Here is a 17299-nt window from a genome sequence, read left to right on the forward strand (position 1 = left end):
TAGCTTGCTTGCTAGACCGCTAGCGTTACAGACACAGCCGAGAGTCGACCAATGTAAATTCACTTACAGTACAGTACGCGAGACACCCCAAAGAGCGAGGCAATTATACTCCAAACAAGGAAGGACTCTGTGTGCACCCGTGATTGACTTGCGTGAACAGGAACAAGTTAATCAGAGCGTTGAACAGAGTGGCACTGTTGGAAAAAGCGCAGACAGAGAGGCGGTCTGTCTACCGGGCCTAATGATAAGGTCAGCTTTAGGGTCACTCACGTTACTGCCGTTGCCTCTCTTTAAAAAAAAAAAAAAAAGCTAGCTTATCTTTCCTTGTTATGAGCAGAGCTGAAAAACCACAACAGAATTTCGCTACCATCTCCACAATCTGCCAAAGTAAAAGCAGAACACGCGGTAAGTAAGCAAAGCCTAAAAACACAACAGGATTTTCCTCGCTGGAAACGGTGCATGATGTCATCTTGGCGTCAAAGCGAGGAGAGGGTGTAAATATGACAGGAAAGACGACTTAGTCCTCAATTTCTCGCTGATTTATAGGTTTGTTCTAGCGGGAAGGAACATCGGACGGCCAAATGAATGTTTTCGGCGCGGGGAAGACAAAGCCGATGATGCCATTTTGTGTTACGCTTTCACACTGTCGCATTCCGACATATTCTGTTGATGTTTATGGGCTCCTTTTAAACAAGGGTGTGTGTGTGTTTGTGTGTGTGTGTGTGCGTGTGTGTTACCTAGGTATGGTATACACGACACCATGCTCTGGCTGCTTATGTAGTCCCGCAGACGCTTGTAATTGTCCTCTTTGGACATCAGGAAGTCGAGCCGGTCAAACGTGGCCTTGTCCTTGCGACTCAGTAACTAGAAGGGTGCAATAATTGGATTATTGTTATCTATTTTTGCCTTACTGCATTATTTACAACATTAAATTAAAAAAATTTACTTTTTTTTTTAAAGATGTTCCCCAACAGCCCAAAAAATAATAAACCAGGTTTATCTTTAAAATGGGGAGGAAAATACTCACCGCCCATGTTTTGGTGAGCCTGAATATGGGAGCGCTCTGCAGGCCCGACACCACGGCCATGACGGCGTGGAGGTTGTTCACTTCGCACAATTTCTGAAAGGTAAAGTCGTGTGTTTTCAATGCAAACAACGGCCAGGACTTGAAGTGGTGTTATGCAAGAGGTGGGGGATGTGTGTACCTTGGCGGTGCGGATGTATAGACTCAGCACCTCGGCTCTGATCTTCAGCGTCTGCGCGTGGAGGATCTCCCGAACCACCCAGAAACTGGTCTGGATTTAAAAAAAAAAAAACACACAGAGATGATGAGAAATAATTTTAGAGCGCAACAAAACTAACCTTGGTGTAAAACCTGAGACGGAAAATGTGATATTCATCAAAGTCCTTCTCATCTAGTTGCCATGGTAACAAAAGTCAACCCAGCAAAACAGCTGCTTGGCATGAGAACAAAAAACAGGCTTGAAGATGGTATATTTTGACAAAAGCTTGTCACCGAGATGTTATGAGGACACCTGGGAACAGTTGTACAAAGTTTAAATAAATATCCAGAGCATTGACATTATTTATAAACTCAAGAAGGAACGCGTACGAGTCTGTGGAGTGTTTCTGCATACAAACAAATCATTGATTCAATCTGGCAGAAATGGAAAGAAGACTGAAGACGACTTTTTCTAAACGTCAATGCATCTCATTTAAAATGTTCCTTCTTCCAACACAGGTGTGTTGCGCTGCGTGGGACGTGCACACATTCGAACCCCACAGCTGCTTTTGACTTCTATTTCCTTGGAAAGAGAGCCGTGGGTTGTTTTTCTTTCGAGGGAGCGGCAAGGAACTAGCGAGTGATACGTTTATCCAGCGACTCGCGACATTCACTGTCCACTCCCGCCGAAAACAAATAATCTACATCTTGATTTCTTCTATTAGTTTTTGTCCATTTTATTGATCTAGGGATGTTTCTTCATTCATTCTTCCGTGCAGAATGCAAAAAAAATGCACAAAAAAAATGTGAGTTTTCAATTGCCACGTTCGCGGCGTGTGGAATCGGTCGACCAAACTGCAGGTCGGACGCAGACAAGTGGGAAAGTCGAGAAGTGCCAATAAAATCAAGGCCGGCGTATTTTGACGCGGAATCAAAATCTTCCGAAGGTGACTGAATTATTAATATTTGTAATAACCTGGAACTGCCGACGGAATAGGGAAAATGTAATTATGTCTCGTAGCGAGGGGCGTATCGGTGCGTTGGTTTTGTGGAACGTTGGCATTTGCATCTGATATTATGGGATGAAAGCCATTACCGCATTAGCGTTTGTGACTAAACTCATAAAGTCAGATCACGGTGTATTCGTCAACACTGACTGTAAATTATTATCTGTGCCTCGCATTTAATTGCTTGGCCGGGGCTCCGCTCCTGGCGGATAGCGATGCCAACAAAGTGAAGGACGAGGATTATGTCTGCTCGGCAGGAGTCCGGCCGACCAATCCCATTATCCAAGCGGCTAATTTTCCTTGGCTGGGGTTGGAGCGCCCGACATCTTGAATTTGGGATCTGCCGTGCAATGACTGCTTTGCTCAGCAACGCATTCTTGCCGGATGGTCTCATTCGTTTATGCTCGTTAGGTGCTGAAGGAGGTTTTAAAGCAGCTCGGTGGACGGGATTTAAAAAGCGACCCTTTGTTCTATTGTTTACATTTTTCAGAAAAAAAAAATTCCAGATGAATTTCTGTGTGTGTGTTAATAGTGAGGATTGATGATCTGCGACTTGAATAATCCCAAAAAGGAGGACAAGGGTGGAAGGATGAGGTGTAATCTGCAAATGATGGAGCGTGCTCACCTGGTTGAACCTGCGGGTGAAGGCCACGACGTTGGGAGCTGAGCTATGCTTCTCCTTTTTGTTCCAACCGCAGCTTGACAGCTCCTGAAGAAAAAAAAAAAACAACACATCAGGGTGATTGAAAAAAAAAAAAAAAGCTCATGGGTCCCGTCGAACAGAAGACCAACATGTGAACCTCAGCCTTTGTAATATCCAATGACAAATGATGAAAGCAGACAACGGGGAGTTAAGACCCGAGTCCAAAATGGTGGTGGGGTTCAGACACGGATGTGGAGGACTTGACCTGCCAGGATGTGGCTGAGACAAATCAACTGCTCATTTCATTTTTTTTTTGTGCTGACCATGCTAATTATTATTCTCTCCCAGTGCCATTTCCTGAACAAAGGCGCTCTATGGTCTCGACGGCTTTTGACCACCGGGCGGCAGGTCAAAGCAATTCTCACTACAGACACACTTTGGTCCGGGAGGACCTACGTGAGAAATATCGTATGAGCAGCCCAGTCGGTGCGGAATAAGATAACCAGCTGCAGGACAGCCGCAGATGCGGATGACCTCATGAGTGATACCGCGGCGGTTCCTTCCCCCAACGTCTACACTGTAAACGGAAACCTGCAGAGCCGGGTACCCTGGGAGGCCTGAGAACGTGCCAGAACAAGAGCGGAGGTATGATGGAAAAATGGATTGAACAAGCGCGCTTGCGGCAAGAGACCAGAGATAGGAAAGGGAAGGAAAACAGGGATTGTTGATGATGTGAACATCAGCAGAAACCTTTGACTGATTTTGGGACATTGCCGAGTTTAGTGCCGAAAGTCAACAGACGGACTTGTTTCCTCTTGTTTGGATTAAAAAAAAAAACACACAAAGGGAAGAGAGAATTACGAGGCGGATAAGGGCAACCATATAAACGCACAGCCGCCTCCAAAGTGTGGACTGGCGAGGATCTGCTCTATGTCCCAGCCAACATTATTACCTTTTCCTGTGCGCACCAATGTCGGCGATGACTTTACCAGGCGCGTTTTTATTGCTACAGTCCACTGGACTGATCGTTTGTCAAGAGCAGTAAAATTACCCCGAGCGTGTTATCACGTCAAGTCTACGGCGCAACCTTTGCTACAGTCTGTCGAGCTCAGTCAATCCCAACTTGTGTGCCGTGAAAACTTCTCCCCCCCCCTTTTTTTTTTACAGTCTGTAAAAGTCTTGGTTTTTTTAAAGGGGTCACTGGTCTGCATGGAAGGTCAATGACATAGAATTTTTATTAAATGTTTAAAAAAAAAAGGGGAAGTCAAGTCAAAAATGTTCTTTACAATAATGTGCCACTAACACTGATTCATGTTGAGTTTGTGTAATATTAATTAAGAGACAAATTCAATCATTTTACTCCCCCCATCGCACGGAGCGGCCATTTAGTCATTTGCCGTCAGACGATATTGACATCAGTTGCTCAGGTACTGACCAATCAGGGCTCAGATTGCGAGCATCACATGACCAAACTCAGAAAGCAGGTGAAATGGCGATTGGTCATTTTCAGTCGACAGCAATTGGCAAAATGGCCGCCCCTTGAGATGGATCCAAAATTGGGTGGATTTCTTTGTGTGCTTGTTTTCACACAATTAATCATGCTATAGAAACAAAACCTTCCATTTATACAAGCCTACGTGATTTCCAGTGTGTCACAAGGCTGATGCGGTCATGAGTGACTGGGAGGCAAAGGCTCTCTGTCACTTAATATTTCATCCACTCCCATCTTGAGATGATTAACTTTCAAACATACGAAAGGGAAAGACATCGTCAAGACCGTCTGCAGTGCAAAAAAAATGACGAATTGTTCCCAAAGAGATTTTCAATTCAAGACAAGCCTGTCAACCATCTCAATTTAAGGTGGCACTGAAATGAAATGCGACGTTACAACCAGTTCAAGGAGAGCATGCAGGTTTTTAGAGACCACTTATTCCGTTGCTACTGGGAGGCAAACCAGAGGCCAGACCACCGTGCTTCTCATTGAACAAAAATCGCCTGGGAGCAATAAAGTCAAACGTTGGTTCGTTTTCATGACGGAATATTTTTTTTTAATAACGTGGAACGCTTTTTTGATTTAATCCCGTGGAAGACGGGCTTGAGCTGTTGTTATGTCGCTTACGCAAGAGCATCGTATAAAAATGCCTCAGCTGATACCATGTGAAGATAGGCGGGAACGCTACGACGCAGGGCGTGAAATTTAATTTACAACATCCAAACAAAGAAGATCCTTCTCATCTCCTTTTGGAAGCAAATTTTTCCCGTGTTGCCGTTTTTGCAACCTTTATCCAAAAGAAAACAAACAGCGCACAACGACGGGATGCCTTTTCAATCCGTTCTAATTGAACAATTGTAAGCTAGCCCGTGGAAACGGAAAACATTGGGAGTTAAACAACATGTTCTGGAAAAACATACGTCAAAAGTCAAGCAAATACGAAAATCTTCTGACAAACTTAAGATTCTTACGGGGAAAAAAAAAACTAAATTCACTTGTGTTTTATGCTGGAAAGCTCTTTGCGACAAAACTAACAAGTGCCAAGTCAAAAAGAATATTACACAACCGGTTACTTAATACTTTCTTATTCAGCCAGGGAACACAATTGAGATGGCAGACAGGCGCGCGCACACAAGCACCTGCTTTTCACATTATATTACCATGAGCAGGACAAGGAAATGGAAAATAAGACTTTCAATCAAGTATTTTCTGCCTCCTCCTCTCGGCTACACGTAACAGACACTCGCTCGCTTCCACAATAAGCGTGGCCTTGTGAACCTCTCTCTGTAAATCCATACAAAGACATGTTATGGAATTTTTTTTTTTCTTCACTTTTAATAGGTCTCCAACAAAAGGATCAAGAATGATAGACTTGCTTCAAGGCATTTAAATATATTATGATGGCTGTTTCAGTATGTAGACATAAAAGGTCTCACCTCAGGCTGGATGGCTTTGAACACAGGAGAATCCATGAGCGTAATCTGGCCCTGGAGGGGATCATGAAAAAAAAAAATGTTAGAACAATTGGACAAAATAAGACATCTTTCTTCATAGCATAAAGATTAGGATGAGAAACCAGAGAGTGCCCTCTTGTGGTTGAAAATATGGCTAAACGTGTGTGTTCACATTGCAGCAAGGTCACTTCTATTGAAACTAGATTTCCAAGGTCCAATCAATCAAGTAGATAAAGTGTTGGAATATTAAATGCAGATGTATTGTAGGTCAAAGGTAAAACCAACTGAACTGTGCATAATAAATGTATTGCAATAAATTATAACAAGTTAAAGCCAGAAAATCAGTTCTAAAAATATACACAAACATATAATCCTTTAAAGTTAAATATAACTCAACGATACTGAAATGCACCATATGTTATTAAAAAAAATGTCACTATACTGTCAGTGATTGCATGTGTACCACTAGAGGGAGCCAAGGCACACAATTTAGACTTAGGAGTGTATTTTATAGTGTTCATTTGCATTGTTTGATCAAAAGGTGGGTGCATATACATCACCGATCGGCACAAAGAAACACACGTACCGCATATTCTTCCGGTGTGACCTTCAGCACGTCAAAGACAACTGCGTCAAAGCTCTTCTTCAGCTCAGAACCCTTGTCACTGAGAGACTCTGAGCTGCTGCTCCTCTGCATCACACACACACACAGTTTCATCATAGCGCCAGCAATTTATTCAAGCAGATGCAAACAATAAGTTGGGAGCTTCAAATCTTTCATCTGCATTTCTTGGCCTTTTGCGTGCTCACCTCTGAGATGGCGGCAGCAGTCGGGCCGAGGCCTGGTTGGCCATTGGGGAAGTCCATCATTCCCACAGCATGCAGCTTTAGCGCAGGAAGCCGTCGTTCATCATGCTCCGCTGCAGCAAAAGCCCGCCCCTGCCCTGACAGACCCCCCCCAAATAAAAAACATTAATACAACATACAGTGATACCATAACGCAGATGAGGTGCTCACTATAGAACAGCAGCGCCATCTGGTGGCAAGCTTCATATCACTAAAGCTAAATCCACCCACTTGGAGGACATTGTGGAGAGATGGCAAAATGAGATAAGGTCATGGTGAGATCAGTGTGCGCCATATGGACACTTTCACGCCAGTTTACTTTGCACAGGTGATGACGGGACAAGAAGGAGATTAGGAAAAGATTTGCACTAAACAGCTTACAGTCGGACGGACCCACGTGCTCTGATAATGACTGCCGTGAAACGTATATCAAAATTTCCGTTTGGCCATGATAGAATTTGGACAAATTGAAAAATCTCCCTGTGAAGACTGAACAAGTGGGTCATATCTCATTATCTTCTATAATGCATAGCGAGCGGTTCCTCGGCTCACCGGTTGAGTGTCAGATGAGCATGGTTCCGGAGTTGTGCTCAGCTTCTCGCGGAGAGTCGCTGTCTTGACCCGTTAAGTCGTTTCCCGCTGACACACGAAACTTGAAAAGAGAAAGAACAAGTCCGTTTTTTGGTGCAAATGTTGCCATGTGACTTATTCAACACGAGATTCCTAAAATGCACATGAACAATTTCATGGCTCAATGGAAGTTGGAAAACACAGCAAGATTCCTGACAAGGTGAAGCAGCACTTGTTGGCCACTAGGTGTCGCAGCGCCCAAAGGAATCCAACATGTTGGCTTGCCTTGCACAATGAGGGGAGGTTGAGGGAGTGAAGGGGAAGCAGCTGCAGATAAATTCTGCATGCTGGCAAGCCTTTGGACATCAGCTGGGGGGGGGTTAAGATTCCCTCATCCCCTTCAGGTTGTTATCACAGAAGATGAGGGATGGAGGAGGGGGTCCAAAGCCCGTGAGGAGAACAAACACGGGATTAAGAAAGTCAACTGCGGCTCACCCCGGCATTCATGGAAATATTACTTTTTGAGTTCTGGGAGAGAATAAAATACAAAATAAAAATCATGAAATAAAAATAAATAAATAAATGTGTCCGCGTGTGAGCATCGAAAGTGTGAGTCAGCAGCTTCTTCTTATTTTGTATTGGTTGTATTTAACTGTCCCATTCCCAAAAAAAAAAAAAAAAAATTCTAATACCTTACTAACTTCTTTTTTAACTTTACTTTGGGTAGGGAAAAAAAATCAAATATATATCCTCTTTCAGCCTGAAAAACACATTAGCATCATTGTCAGACACAGATTGCCCGAGTGAGAAAGCGTCAACATCGAAAAAGAATTGCTCGCTACTCATCGGTAACCATCCCGGGCCATTTTTGTGTCCCACACAAAGCAGCCGCCTTCTCCTTGTGAGTCACCGGCCTTTGGAGCCAATCTCAAATAGAATAATAAACTATCGGTGACAAACAGCGCAAGGCGTGCGTGCCAAGGCTTGTCGAGAAGATTTGAAGCCAGGCTGCTAAATGACATTCGCACACTTGGAGACTGGCTGCAAGTTGTTCTTACTCACAGGCCGGGCGGGCGCATGTGACTACGCATTCCATGACCAAGCCTTCGCATTCCTATCGGCCCCAAAAAAAAAAGCAAAACTCTTTTTTCAACAGCTGTCCATCTCATTTCAGAAGCTAGCGGATTGATCTTTTGCTACTGCAAAGAACATCTTAACTTTCTAAATTGTCAGAGAAGGTGAGGGTCAAAAGTTGAGAAGGAGTAAAAACGTAAAAAAGTAGGTGTGACTGGTAGCTAATGATTAGCCTAGCGTTGTTTTATGATATTATTCTAAGGTAGCTATAAACGTGTGTCAACAACGCCCAGAGGATTTTCACAAGGCCTTAATTCCATTTATATGTTTTATGTGTCTCAAGTCCAAGAGCACAAACATGAGATTAGGCCATTTAAGGCCCGGGAGGGAAATTTGTTGGAAGTTTAGCTTTGGCGCTTCCGGCGAAAGGTCACAGAGTGCGAGAAGGGACTGACGTTCGTACCCGGAGGTCCCTTCGAGCGTCGCCTATCAAATTGCATGCCGGTGAATCCACAAAATGGACAAGCGGACGTTGGGATTATATGAGAACCAGTTTTGGGAAAAGATTAAGAGTAGCCCACAACATGCCTCCGTCATTAGGCGTGTGTTGAGCAAACACGCTATGGATGAATTGCTTAGTCTGGCCGCAGCGGGACGAGATGCGGCGACAAAGTCAAGCGGGGGGAAAAAAAAAAAAGTGGGTCAGTGTGTTGCACTTGCCAGCTCATTAAAAGCTACGCCCGTCTTTTCTTTGGCCGCCTGTGACGTTGCCGATTGCGACCTCCCGCCGTCTTTCTTTGTCTAGCTAAGATTTCTTTATTGAGCAATTGGGACATGCTTTGAGGAGGAGGAGGGTAGTTGGTTTTTTTTTAGGTTTTTCTTTGGCTTCCTGGGGGTAAAGATCAAGAGGATGTCATAAACGTTTATCAACACGTGAAGGCCTTTGAGCCCTTTCGGTTTTTAAGGGCTATAGCTTGCCAAAGCTAACCTATGCTAACGCAGACGTTAGAATTACAGAAAATACATGTATAAAAAAAATCATAAAACCACTAAATGTGAGGTTAACTGAGTTTGCCGCTTTGTGTCACGGGGAGGTATTCTTACGCAGGCCGACAAAGTCGTTTATCCAGCAAGTTGGTCAAATTCTGCCGGTTCTAAATCGGTATCCTGGCAGCCGCTTGCACCATGGGGTGTGATTATGCTTTTTTTAGACGTGCGTCTCCCCCCTTCTTTTTCCCTCCTGCCTCCGTCGCTAACAGATCTCTGCTTTTGATAATTAGAACCTTGGCGAAAGGGCTCGGGCCCGCCTCGGTCGTCGGAGGACGAGAAGGCAAAAAAAAAAAAAAAAAAAAAAAGAACGACGGCTGGGATGTTAACGTTATTCCTTCCCAGTATTGGACGATTAAGTGCGGTCTCGTTTGAATCGACATTTAAGTTTCAAGTCAAGTTTATATCGCAAGCAAAAAAAAAATCCTGTCAAGTGTGGAGTCCCGCCTAAATTACAACCAGGTCGGTACAACTCATCGCTCGGGTGAAGCGAGTCATAAGTCGTACAATCTTGCACAACGTAGAATCGGCGACTTAAGTCTCACTCGAATCGAAGCCCCCCGTCCCCCCCGTCCCTTGCAGTTCTGCTTGGCAGTAAATAAGACATGCTGACACATTGCCAAGCTTGTAAGCGGCGGCATGTGGCCGAGCGCTGCCGTGTGATTTGTTGCCTGGGTGGACGGGCGGCGAGCCCGAGTTCAAGTCCACTTGCGCCTGACGAGAGCAACGCTGACAGATGAATGAATGGAAAAGGGGGGAGGGGGGGGGAGAAGGATGAGGAAGGAGGGGGGAGGAAACGGTGGCAGTGTGCGGGGCTGTTAACAAGGAAAAGGGCAAGCGGAACAATGCAGGGCAACGATGCGGTCAGAGGAAACAAGATAGCATCTCGATGTCTTCCTCGATGAGTCTCCGAGGATTGGCTAATGTCAACACTGCCACGCTGGTCCGACTCTGGAGCTTTGTTTACGACCGTAGTCGAAAAAGTCAGTGGAGAACTCCAAATCTAATCAGACTATTATGACACGGCGCTTGTTTTGGACCTCATTAGTCAGGAAGAGTTGAGCGAGTTTATAAAACGCAGACAGCTGGCTTGCTCGATAAAGCAACGAAAGCCGCGGACGTTTGGTATGTTGTGAAAGCCGACGGCCCGGAGGTGTTGAGGCTGGCGCCATCCCGATTATCGGAACTCGAGACGGGCGCTCGGTTTTTCCCGGGACGGGGTTCCGGGTGCGCCCTCGGGGCTCTTGTGTAAGACGTAGATTTAAAGAGGCACGACTTGTTTGGACTTGACAGACCTGGTTCAGGGCTCGGCGTGCAAACAAACGGCTCAGCTCGGTTTTGCCAAGAAGTGAAAACGTCCGGTTTGGATGCAAAGACTTTTGAAATGAATTTCTTTTTTGTAAGGTTGTTTTGATAACTTTGAAGCTGCTTGATTGAGCAATGTGGAGATCACAAGGCTCTTGAATTTGTGCATGCATACGCGGTGCAACACGCATGACTTCCTCTAACATGGCACCGCCTGGCCTCTGGGGTCCTCTAAAACGCACCATTACATTTTGCAACACAAAAGGCAGCCGCATTGCTGCTGGCAGTTTACTGCCTTGTCCATTGTCATTTCTTCATTTCATTTTTTTTAAACCCCACTGAGGTCTGTTGCGTTTAAAAATAAAAAAAAAATCAGTATGTGTTTACCTCACACTCATTTTACATGAGCTAACCAAGAAACTATTTACATACAAATATGAAATGTATTTATTTTTCTATTAAATTTATGGAACGAGGACCGATGACGCTATTTGTTGCACCTCTTTTGGGACAGATTCCTCAAATATGAGGCAACAGAGTTAAAAGGAAGTAAAACTACAATTTTGGTCTCACTAAAGCGCAGTGTGTGTGTGTGTGTGTGTGTGTGTGTGTGTGTGTGTGTGTGTGTGTGTGTGTCTGAGACGTACGTCTGCGTTTGTGCATGTCCGAAACGGAAGAGGTGCAACAGCTGAGCTTGCAGGGAAACAGCTGTATCGCTTGTACTTCGACCCCCCCACACACACACACACCCCTTGCTCCCTATGAGCCCCCCCCACACTCCTTCTTTCCCACTAAGCAGCTCAACATGGGGGAACACACACCTACAGGCAGAAAAACACACGCACAGACATGCAAGTTTACACACACAGACACAATGAGACACCCTGCTCCGCACGAGACGTCTTGTTCCGGCCTCGGCCTATGTGTGTCCAAAAAATTTTCGTCCCGTTGACTAAAATGCAAAAAAAAGACATTGAGCCTCATTCGCTCGCTTTTGTTTGGCACACAAAAAGAATGACGAACAAAAACACATTGCATGCAAATCTGTTTCGTTCGCAAAGGTTTCAGCCAACTTTCTGTCGCTACGCTTGAATAAATAAATCCTGGTTGTATTTTAAATATTTCAATAAATGCACTGATGAAATTGAGACGAATAAGGACGTACTGCTAACAAAAACAAAATAGAGTGCCGGGATTAAAAATCTCAGCATTAAAAGCTTCATTTATGGGATAAAAGGGGTGCAGACGTCGTGTTGAAACTCTTCATGGGATGTCTTGCCAGGTCAAAGGTTTCCATGACATGGGCGCTCTCGCTTTAGCTCGCCGACACACTCGAGATTTCAGATAGTTGAAGAGTCCCGAGCACCTGATATCGCTACATACGACGGGAAGTGGAAAAAAAAAAATGCGATCGATTCTCCGGCTCTCAGATACAACCAGAAAAGTTGTTAGATTTGTAAAAAAAAAAAAGATGGAAAAGAACAATAGTATGTAATTTTGTCACATTTTCCACATACTACATGCTGGTAATACTTGCGCCTCTCCAGTCATTCCAGATCCACCAGACGGCTTGGCAGCTCAACGGTGTCAAGTGGAACGGGCCGCTCATAGCTGACATTCTGCGAACCATAAAAGGCTCCCGGGCCCGAGCCCTGAACCCACTTTTCACCCCGTGACCACAACACAAAAGAGCCCGGAAGCTTTATTTGCATTATGTACAAAAAAAGAACAGATTAAGTATTTATAATTATATATTTTTTTATGTGAGCTAAACACCGTGTATATAAAACCAGATTTTTTCACCGAACTATTCTCCATTACCCGTGAAATGATTCATGTCGCCAAGTTGCACACATGGCCTTGGGGAGGGAAGAAAAGAAAAAACGAGTGGGAGAGGAAAGAGGAACAAGACAAATGTGCCACGCACTGCGCTTCCTATGCTCAACTAATTTTGGCCAAAAAAAAAAAAAAAAAATGCTGCTGCAGGCATGACATTAAAATTGCAGAGAAGCCGCTGCGTCTTTTAATGCTCGCGAAAAGACGACGGCAGCCTCTGAGATTCGCTAGAGCCCGCATGCATTACATCTGACCTCCTTCCCACACATTCAAAAAAAAAAAAAAAAAAAAACTAAGCACCTACGGCTTCAGGGAAAAACAGCCAGCAACATCTCACATAACAAGCAAGTCACTTCAGCTTATTAGAAATGTCACCGATAAAATCATGTGACTTTGCACCTCAGTTTTTTGCAGAACCAACGATGAATGTTGAGCGTTGCCTTGGCAACTGAGCAACCACATTATCTGTCAGGGTGGGGCAAGATGGGGAGGGGGGTGTGTGTGTGTAATAGTGTGCAATCCAAAAAACGCCTTTGGGATGTGCACGGATGGCCTCCTGAGGGATGCCCGAAGCAAATGCAGAGAGAAAGCGAACCAGCCTGCTGATTTAAGCAGTGAAGGAATTCAAGTCAACTTTCATCCTAAATTCTTATTTTGAATCAAAATATCCTTGATTAAAAAAAAATGGAATGTCACATTTGGAGGACATTTTGGCAGCCTTTGGGAAAAGTCCACAATATCCTTTTCGGACGTTAAACATGAGCCGAGGCGAGCAATGCTGTAGATAAGGACAAGTTGAGAAAGCGCAGGGAAGCTTGAACTTGACGATGGGAAAGGCCTGCTGAGTTTGATCCTTTTCTCTTGCATACACAAGGCGGTGGTGGTTTTAAGTTTCATACACACACACACACGCGTAATCTCCCACTAATCACATTTCCAGGTCTTGGACTGAGCAGTTACACGACAGCACTCAACAGATGGACCGAGACGCTGCGGCCCGCATGGCGAGGATTAGCCGAGTCCAGAAGGTACGGGAAGGTTTTTTAAAGTTGTCTTGGTTAACACAATGACAAAAAATGGCAGAAAATCATTTTGGAGGTGGAGGGGTGAACTTTAGCGTCCATCTGCAAACTATTCAATAGCGCTTTTTTTTCCCCTCTTTTCTCTCCAATCGTTTTGAAACAGGAACTTTAAACTACACCAGAAGGGACTGCATTTTGGAAAGGTCCCACTGTATCTAAACAGTCAATCAGCCAAACAATGCCTTTTGGAAAGCGCCATGATGGAGCATTGTGCCATGAATAAATACGCTATTCCTGTTCAGGAGGAGGAGGAGCAGAGCAGCTCAAGCCAAATAAGATTGATTTCGCCCTTTCAGCAGTACCGCGACAAACATTCTGCTCACATGTCTGAACCCTTGACCACTGCGTCATATGTTAAGTGTGGCCGATACGTTGGAATCTACAACGGTGAGAATTCAGCCTTCGGTTTGAATATCACATTATTCAAACATGCTAGTTGTTAGTCAGCAAATGAATACGCCATTAAAAGACAAACAAGTCTCCATCCTTCCATTATCGATTGCCAACGATACGCATTACATTAATGTGTGTCGAGACTCATAAAGACGCCGCACACTCCAAAACAGCTTGCTGCAAGTCAAGTAAGGCCACTTCATTCAAGACACTTAATCTTATGAGTGGACTAAAAGTGAAGCCTCACTCATTTGTGGAACACTTGAACAGAAATGTTTGATGTAGAAATAATGTAGATTTGCCTCTATCTATACCAGTCAGGCAGAATTATTGAAATGTTCTTCCAGTAGATGTCAGAAGGTACAAAACTGAGCTATGTATCCACGTTTTTATTATGTTAAATATGTGCTTTGGTTCAAAATTCGTTGAGAAAACAGTGCCATAAATAAATTATAACATTTGAAACTGTCTTTTGGGGGAGCCCCCCTTCTCGGATTACACACAGATAAATTGTGCTTTAATTCCCTTCTTTTATTCACCTTGAAAGCTTTTTGTGTCTAAATTGCTGATAAAATCTTAAGACATGAGGACGGCTGGATGCACACGCAGCATTGTTAAGTGGGAGAACCTCCGCCACACCCAAAGCACTCCCCCCGGGGGGGGTTAACCGTGCACGGGGTTCCACCACTACCCGCCCAACAACTCACCGCTGAAACAAACTGCTGTCGCCGCCGGGCTAACGACATCATCATCGCCTTGAAACTCCACAATTGGACAGTCCTGCTCTCAAAGTTGCGCCATGAGAAGCGAAAGCAAGGGCTTCTTTTTTTTCATAGAGATTAGCATGTGGCTAGCTGGACTAGGGTGTCGCGCGCGATATATTCTACACGACATCGCAAGCACACTTCCGCGGTGTGGGCGGTCACTGGCCTTCCTGGACTGTATTCAGGTGGACTGACAATAAAATGATCTTCTGCGCTACACACAAATATCAAAGCACGTTATTTATTTATTTTTTTACAAAAACCAAAACAATAAACACATCAATTATCTCTAAATAAACGTCACTACGCGTTTTAAGCACGCTGACCGCTTTGATGGCGGAGGACGCCGCACATCAAAACAAACATACCCCCCCCCCCTAAAAAAATAAATAAAGCAGCAGTACATAACATTGAGCTGCGTTAGCATAGAGAAAACCAACTCGACGGCTGGGAAGTGAAATAGCAATATAACACTCACCGGAGTACTGAAGGTCGTTATTTTCTGCGTGTGATATTCCAGCGGGTTCATGAGAGTTTTAGGGGGGTTGGTGGTTGGTAGTGGCCGAGGGGCGACAAGAGAGCGATTGGGCGGGCGGTGCACCCTCAACAGCTGTGTTCTGTTTTGAATGAGGACCAAGAGGATGAGAGGAGAAGGGGCGGTGCTTGTGCTTTTTTGTCTTCTTCTTTGGTATCTATGGAGAGGGAGTTCTTCTTCGGGCGTGACGTCACGTGTTACGTTCCAGCTAAACCAAGAATGTCGAATAAAATAATTCAAATGTTTGAATCATTCGCATGGGCAAGGACGATGTTATTGACGGCAAACCAATTTCGGGAAAAGCGTACAAATACTTGTGTCACTTTTTACAGGGTCAAATTGAATCAGGTTGCTTAACAGATTACAAAAGCCTGCCTTTTACTCTGACTCCACCTGGTGGTCAAAATCCTACACTGCATCTCATTCCCCATTTTCAATGTTTAACGGTATTATAAAGAATACTGTACACCAATATTCACAATATGGTGACTTTTTGTCAGTCAAAAATGCCTGTCTTCTTTCTGCTCAATTTTATTCTATTTATATAAAATAGCATTTATATTGATATTATATTGTGTGTTTTTCTTTAACAATGAATGAAATAAATGATGGAAATGCAAATGAAAACATTTAGACATCATTGTTGGAATCATCTTATTGAATCTATGAAAAAAATCACCAGATATGTTGTATGTTTTTACATTTTGGGGTTATGATGGAGAAACACAAATGCAGACATGGATCTCTTGTTGTCACTCCCCAAATTTGAGCTGTTTCTCCTTTTGCCAACCGTGTAGTTCCCTGGCTCGATTCTTCAGCTCCTCTGCCTTCTTCTCGTCCTTCTCGGTGCCGTCGCCCAGCTTGTACATACGGCTGGCATTGGCGCAGCCCCACACGTGTCCCAGCTCGCAAGCCCGTGTGGCGTACTTGAGCGCCGTCACCATGTCAGGCTTGACCCCTTCGGCGTTGCCTTCAATGTACAAGGCGCTGAGATTAAAACAAGACGGGGCGAAGCCGCCCGCGCACGCCTTCTCGTAGTAGCGCCGGGCGATGTCCGTCTCGGGGGCTCCACCCTCCATTGCCCGCCCGTCGTGAGCGAGCAGACCAACATTGTGGCAGGCGTCCACTGACTTCTTCCCGCCGGCGTTGCACGCTTGCATGAAGAGAGAGTAGGCACTTTTCAGGCAATTGCTCACACCACCTGTTGGAAACACATGAAAAGTAGTAATAATGGAAAATATAACATAAATCAGACATACGATGTGGCAATTTTGGATTATGAGCTGTGCATTTTTATGGATAGATCATTTGTACCTTTCCCTGTGACATGGTAAGCCCCCAGCTTGTAGCAGCTCTCTGCATGACTATGTTTGTCACAGTTGTGTTTGAGGACCTGTGCAGCAGCATCGTAGTTCCCCTTCACACCTTCCATGTAATCTGCTAACCTCTGGCACCCTGACAATGACTTGAAGTGAAAATCACATATATTGTGCATACAACTATTGTATGGAAATATTTTTTTTTTTTACCTTCAGGATCGTTCTCCTTGTGGCATTGGTAGCTGTACTCCATACCCAAATTATCCAGAAATTCCTTCACTTCTTTTTCATCTTCAAAGTTAACGAGTCCCGCCATTCTGATGGTCAATATTATTTTCGATGTCCAGTGATCAAATGAACTCGCTAATCGTTCACTTGCTCGTTATGACCTTGCTGTGTTACACAAGCGTTTAACGGCGCAGCTTTTAAGATATCTTCCGCACCGGGACATATTATGTTTGCAACAATTAATTACAATACAGTAAAACCTATAAATAATTACTCGTATTAAGGTTAATGAGCGAAAATGAAACTATACCGCTTAGCATGTGCATTCGAGTCCGAATTCTTTCGACCCGCCTCTCCATTTACTACTTCCTGTTTTTTTTTTACTGGTCCTTCGTCGCTTTCCGTAGCTCTAGTTATGATTTTAAAACATTTATGAGGACACAAATTCTTTAGTATTAACATTTTCTTTATTTTGAGGGAAC

General features: G+C 44.3%; 2 protein-coding genes across 2 annotated transcripts in view; both read right to left on the reverse strand.

Moving 5' to 3' along the window:
• The window catches only part of ralgps2 (Ral GEF with PH domain and SH3 binding motif 2), a 31314-nt gene extending 15932 nt beyond the window's left edge, over window positions 1-15382 (reverse strand). The window contains exons 1-9 of the mRNA XM_085927500.1: window positions 15214-15382; window positions 7217-7316; window positions 6629-6762; window positions 6405-6509; window positions 5801-5851; window positions 2855-2938; window positions 1206-1295; window positions 1028-1120; window positions 738-864 (exon numbers count right to left, since the gene is read on the reverse strand). Coding sequence (XP_085783626.1) covers window positions 738-864; window positions 1028-1120; window positions 1206-1295; window positions 2855-2938; window positions 5801-5851; window positions 6405-6509; window positions 6629-6688 — 610 coding nt within the window. The 5' untranslated portion in view covers window positions 6689-6762; window positions 7217-7316; window positions 15214-15382. The remainder of the gene's footprint in view (window positions 1-737; window positions 865-1027; window positions 1121-1205; window positions 1296-2854; window positions 2939-5800; window positions 5852-6404; window positions 6510-6628; window positions 6763-7216; window positions 7317-15213) is intronic.
• A 252-nt stretch (window positions 15383-15634) lies between these two features.
• On the reverse strand, window positions 15635-16963 carry coa7 (cytochrome c oxidase assembly factor 7). Its single transcript, XM_085928176.1, has 3 exons — window positions 16800-16963; window positions 16585-16725; window positions 15635-16471 (listed from the first exon to the last, which is right to left on the reverse strand). Exons 1-3 carry the CDS (start codon window positions 16903-16905, stop codon window positions 16023-16025), a joined length of 696 nt encoding a protein of 231 aa, XP_085784302.1. The 5' UTR covers window positions 16906-16963; the 3' UTR covers window positions 15635-16022.
• Window positions 16964-17299: the final 336 nt, after the last annotated feature.

The sequence above is a fragment of the Syngnathus leptorhynchus genome, chromosome 13, assembly GCF_054491065.1.
Source record: "Syngnathus leptorhynchus isolate UIUO chromosome 13, UIUO_Slep, whole genome shotgun sequence".
In the NCBI taxonomy this organism is placed as follows: Eukaryota; Metazoa; Chordata; class Actinopteri; order Syngnathiformes; family Syngnathidae; genus Syngnathus; species Syngnathus leptorhynchus.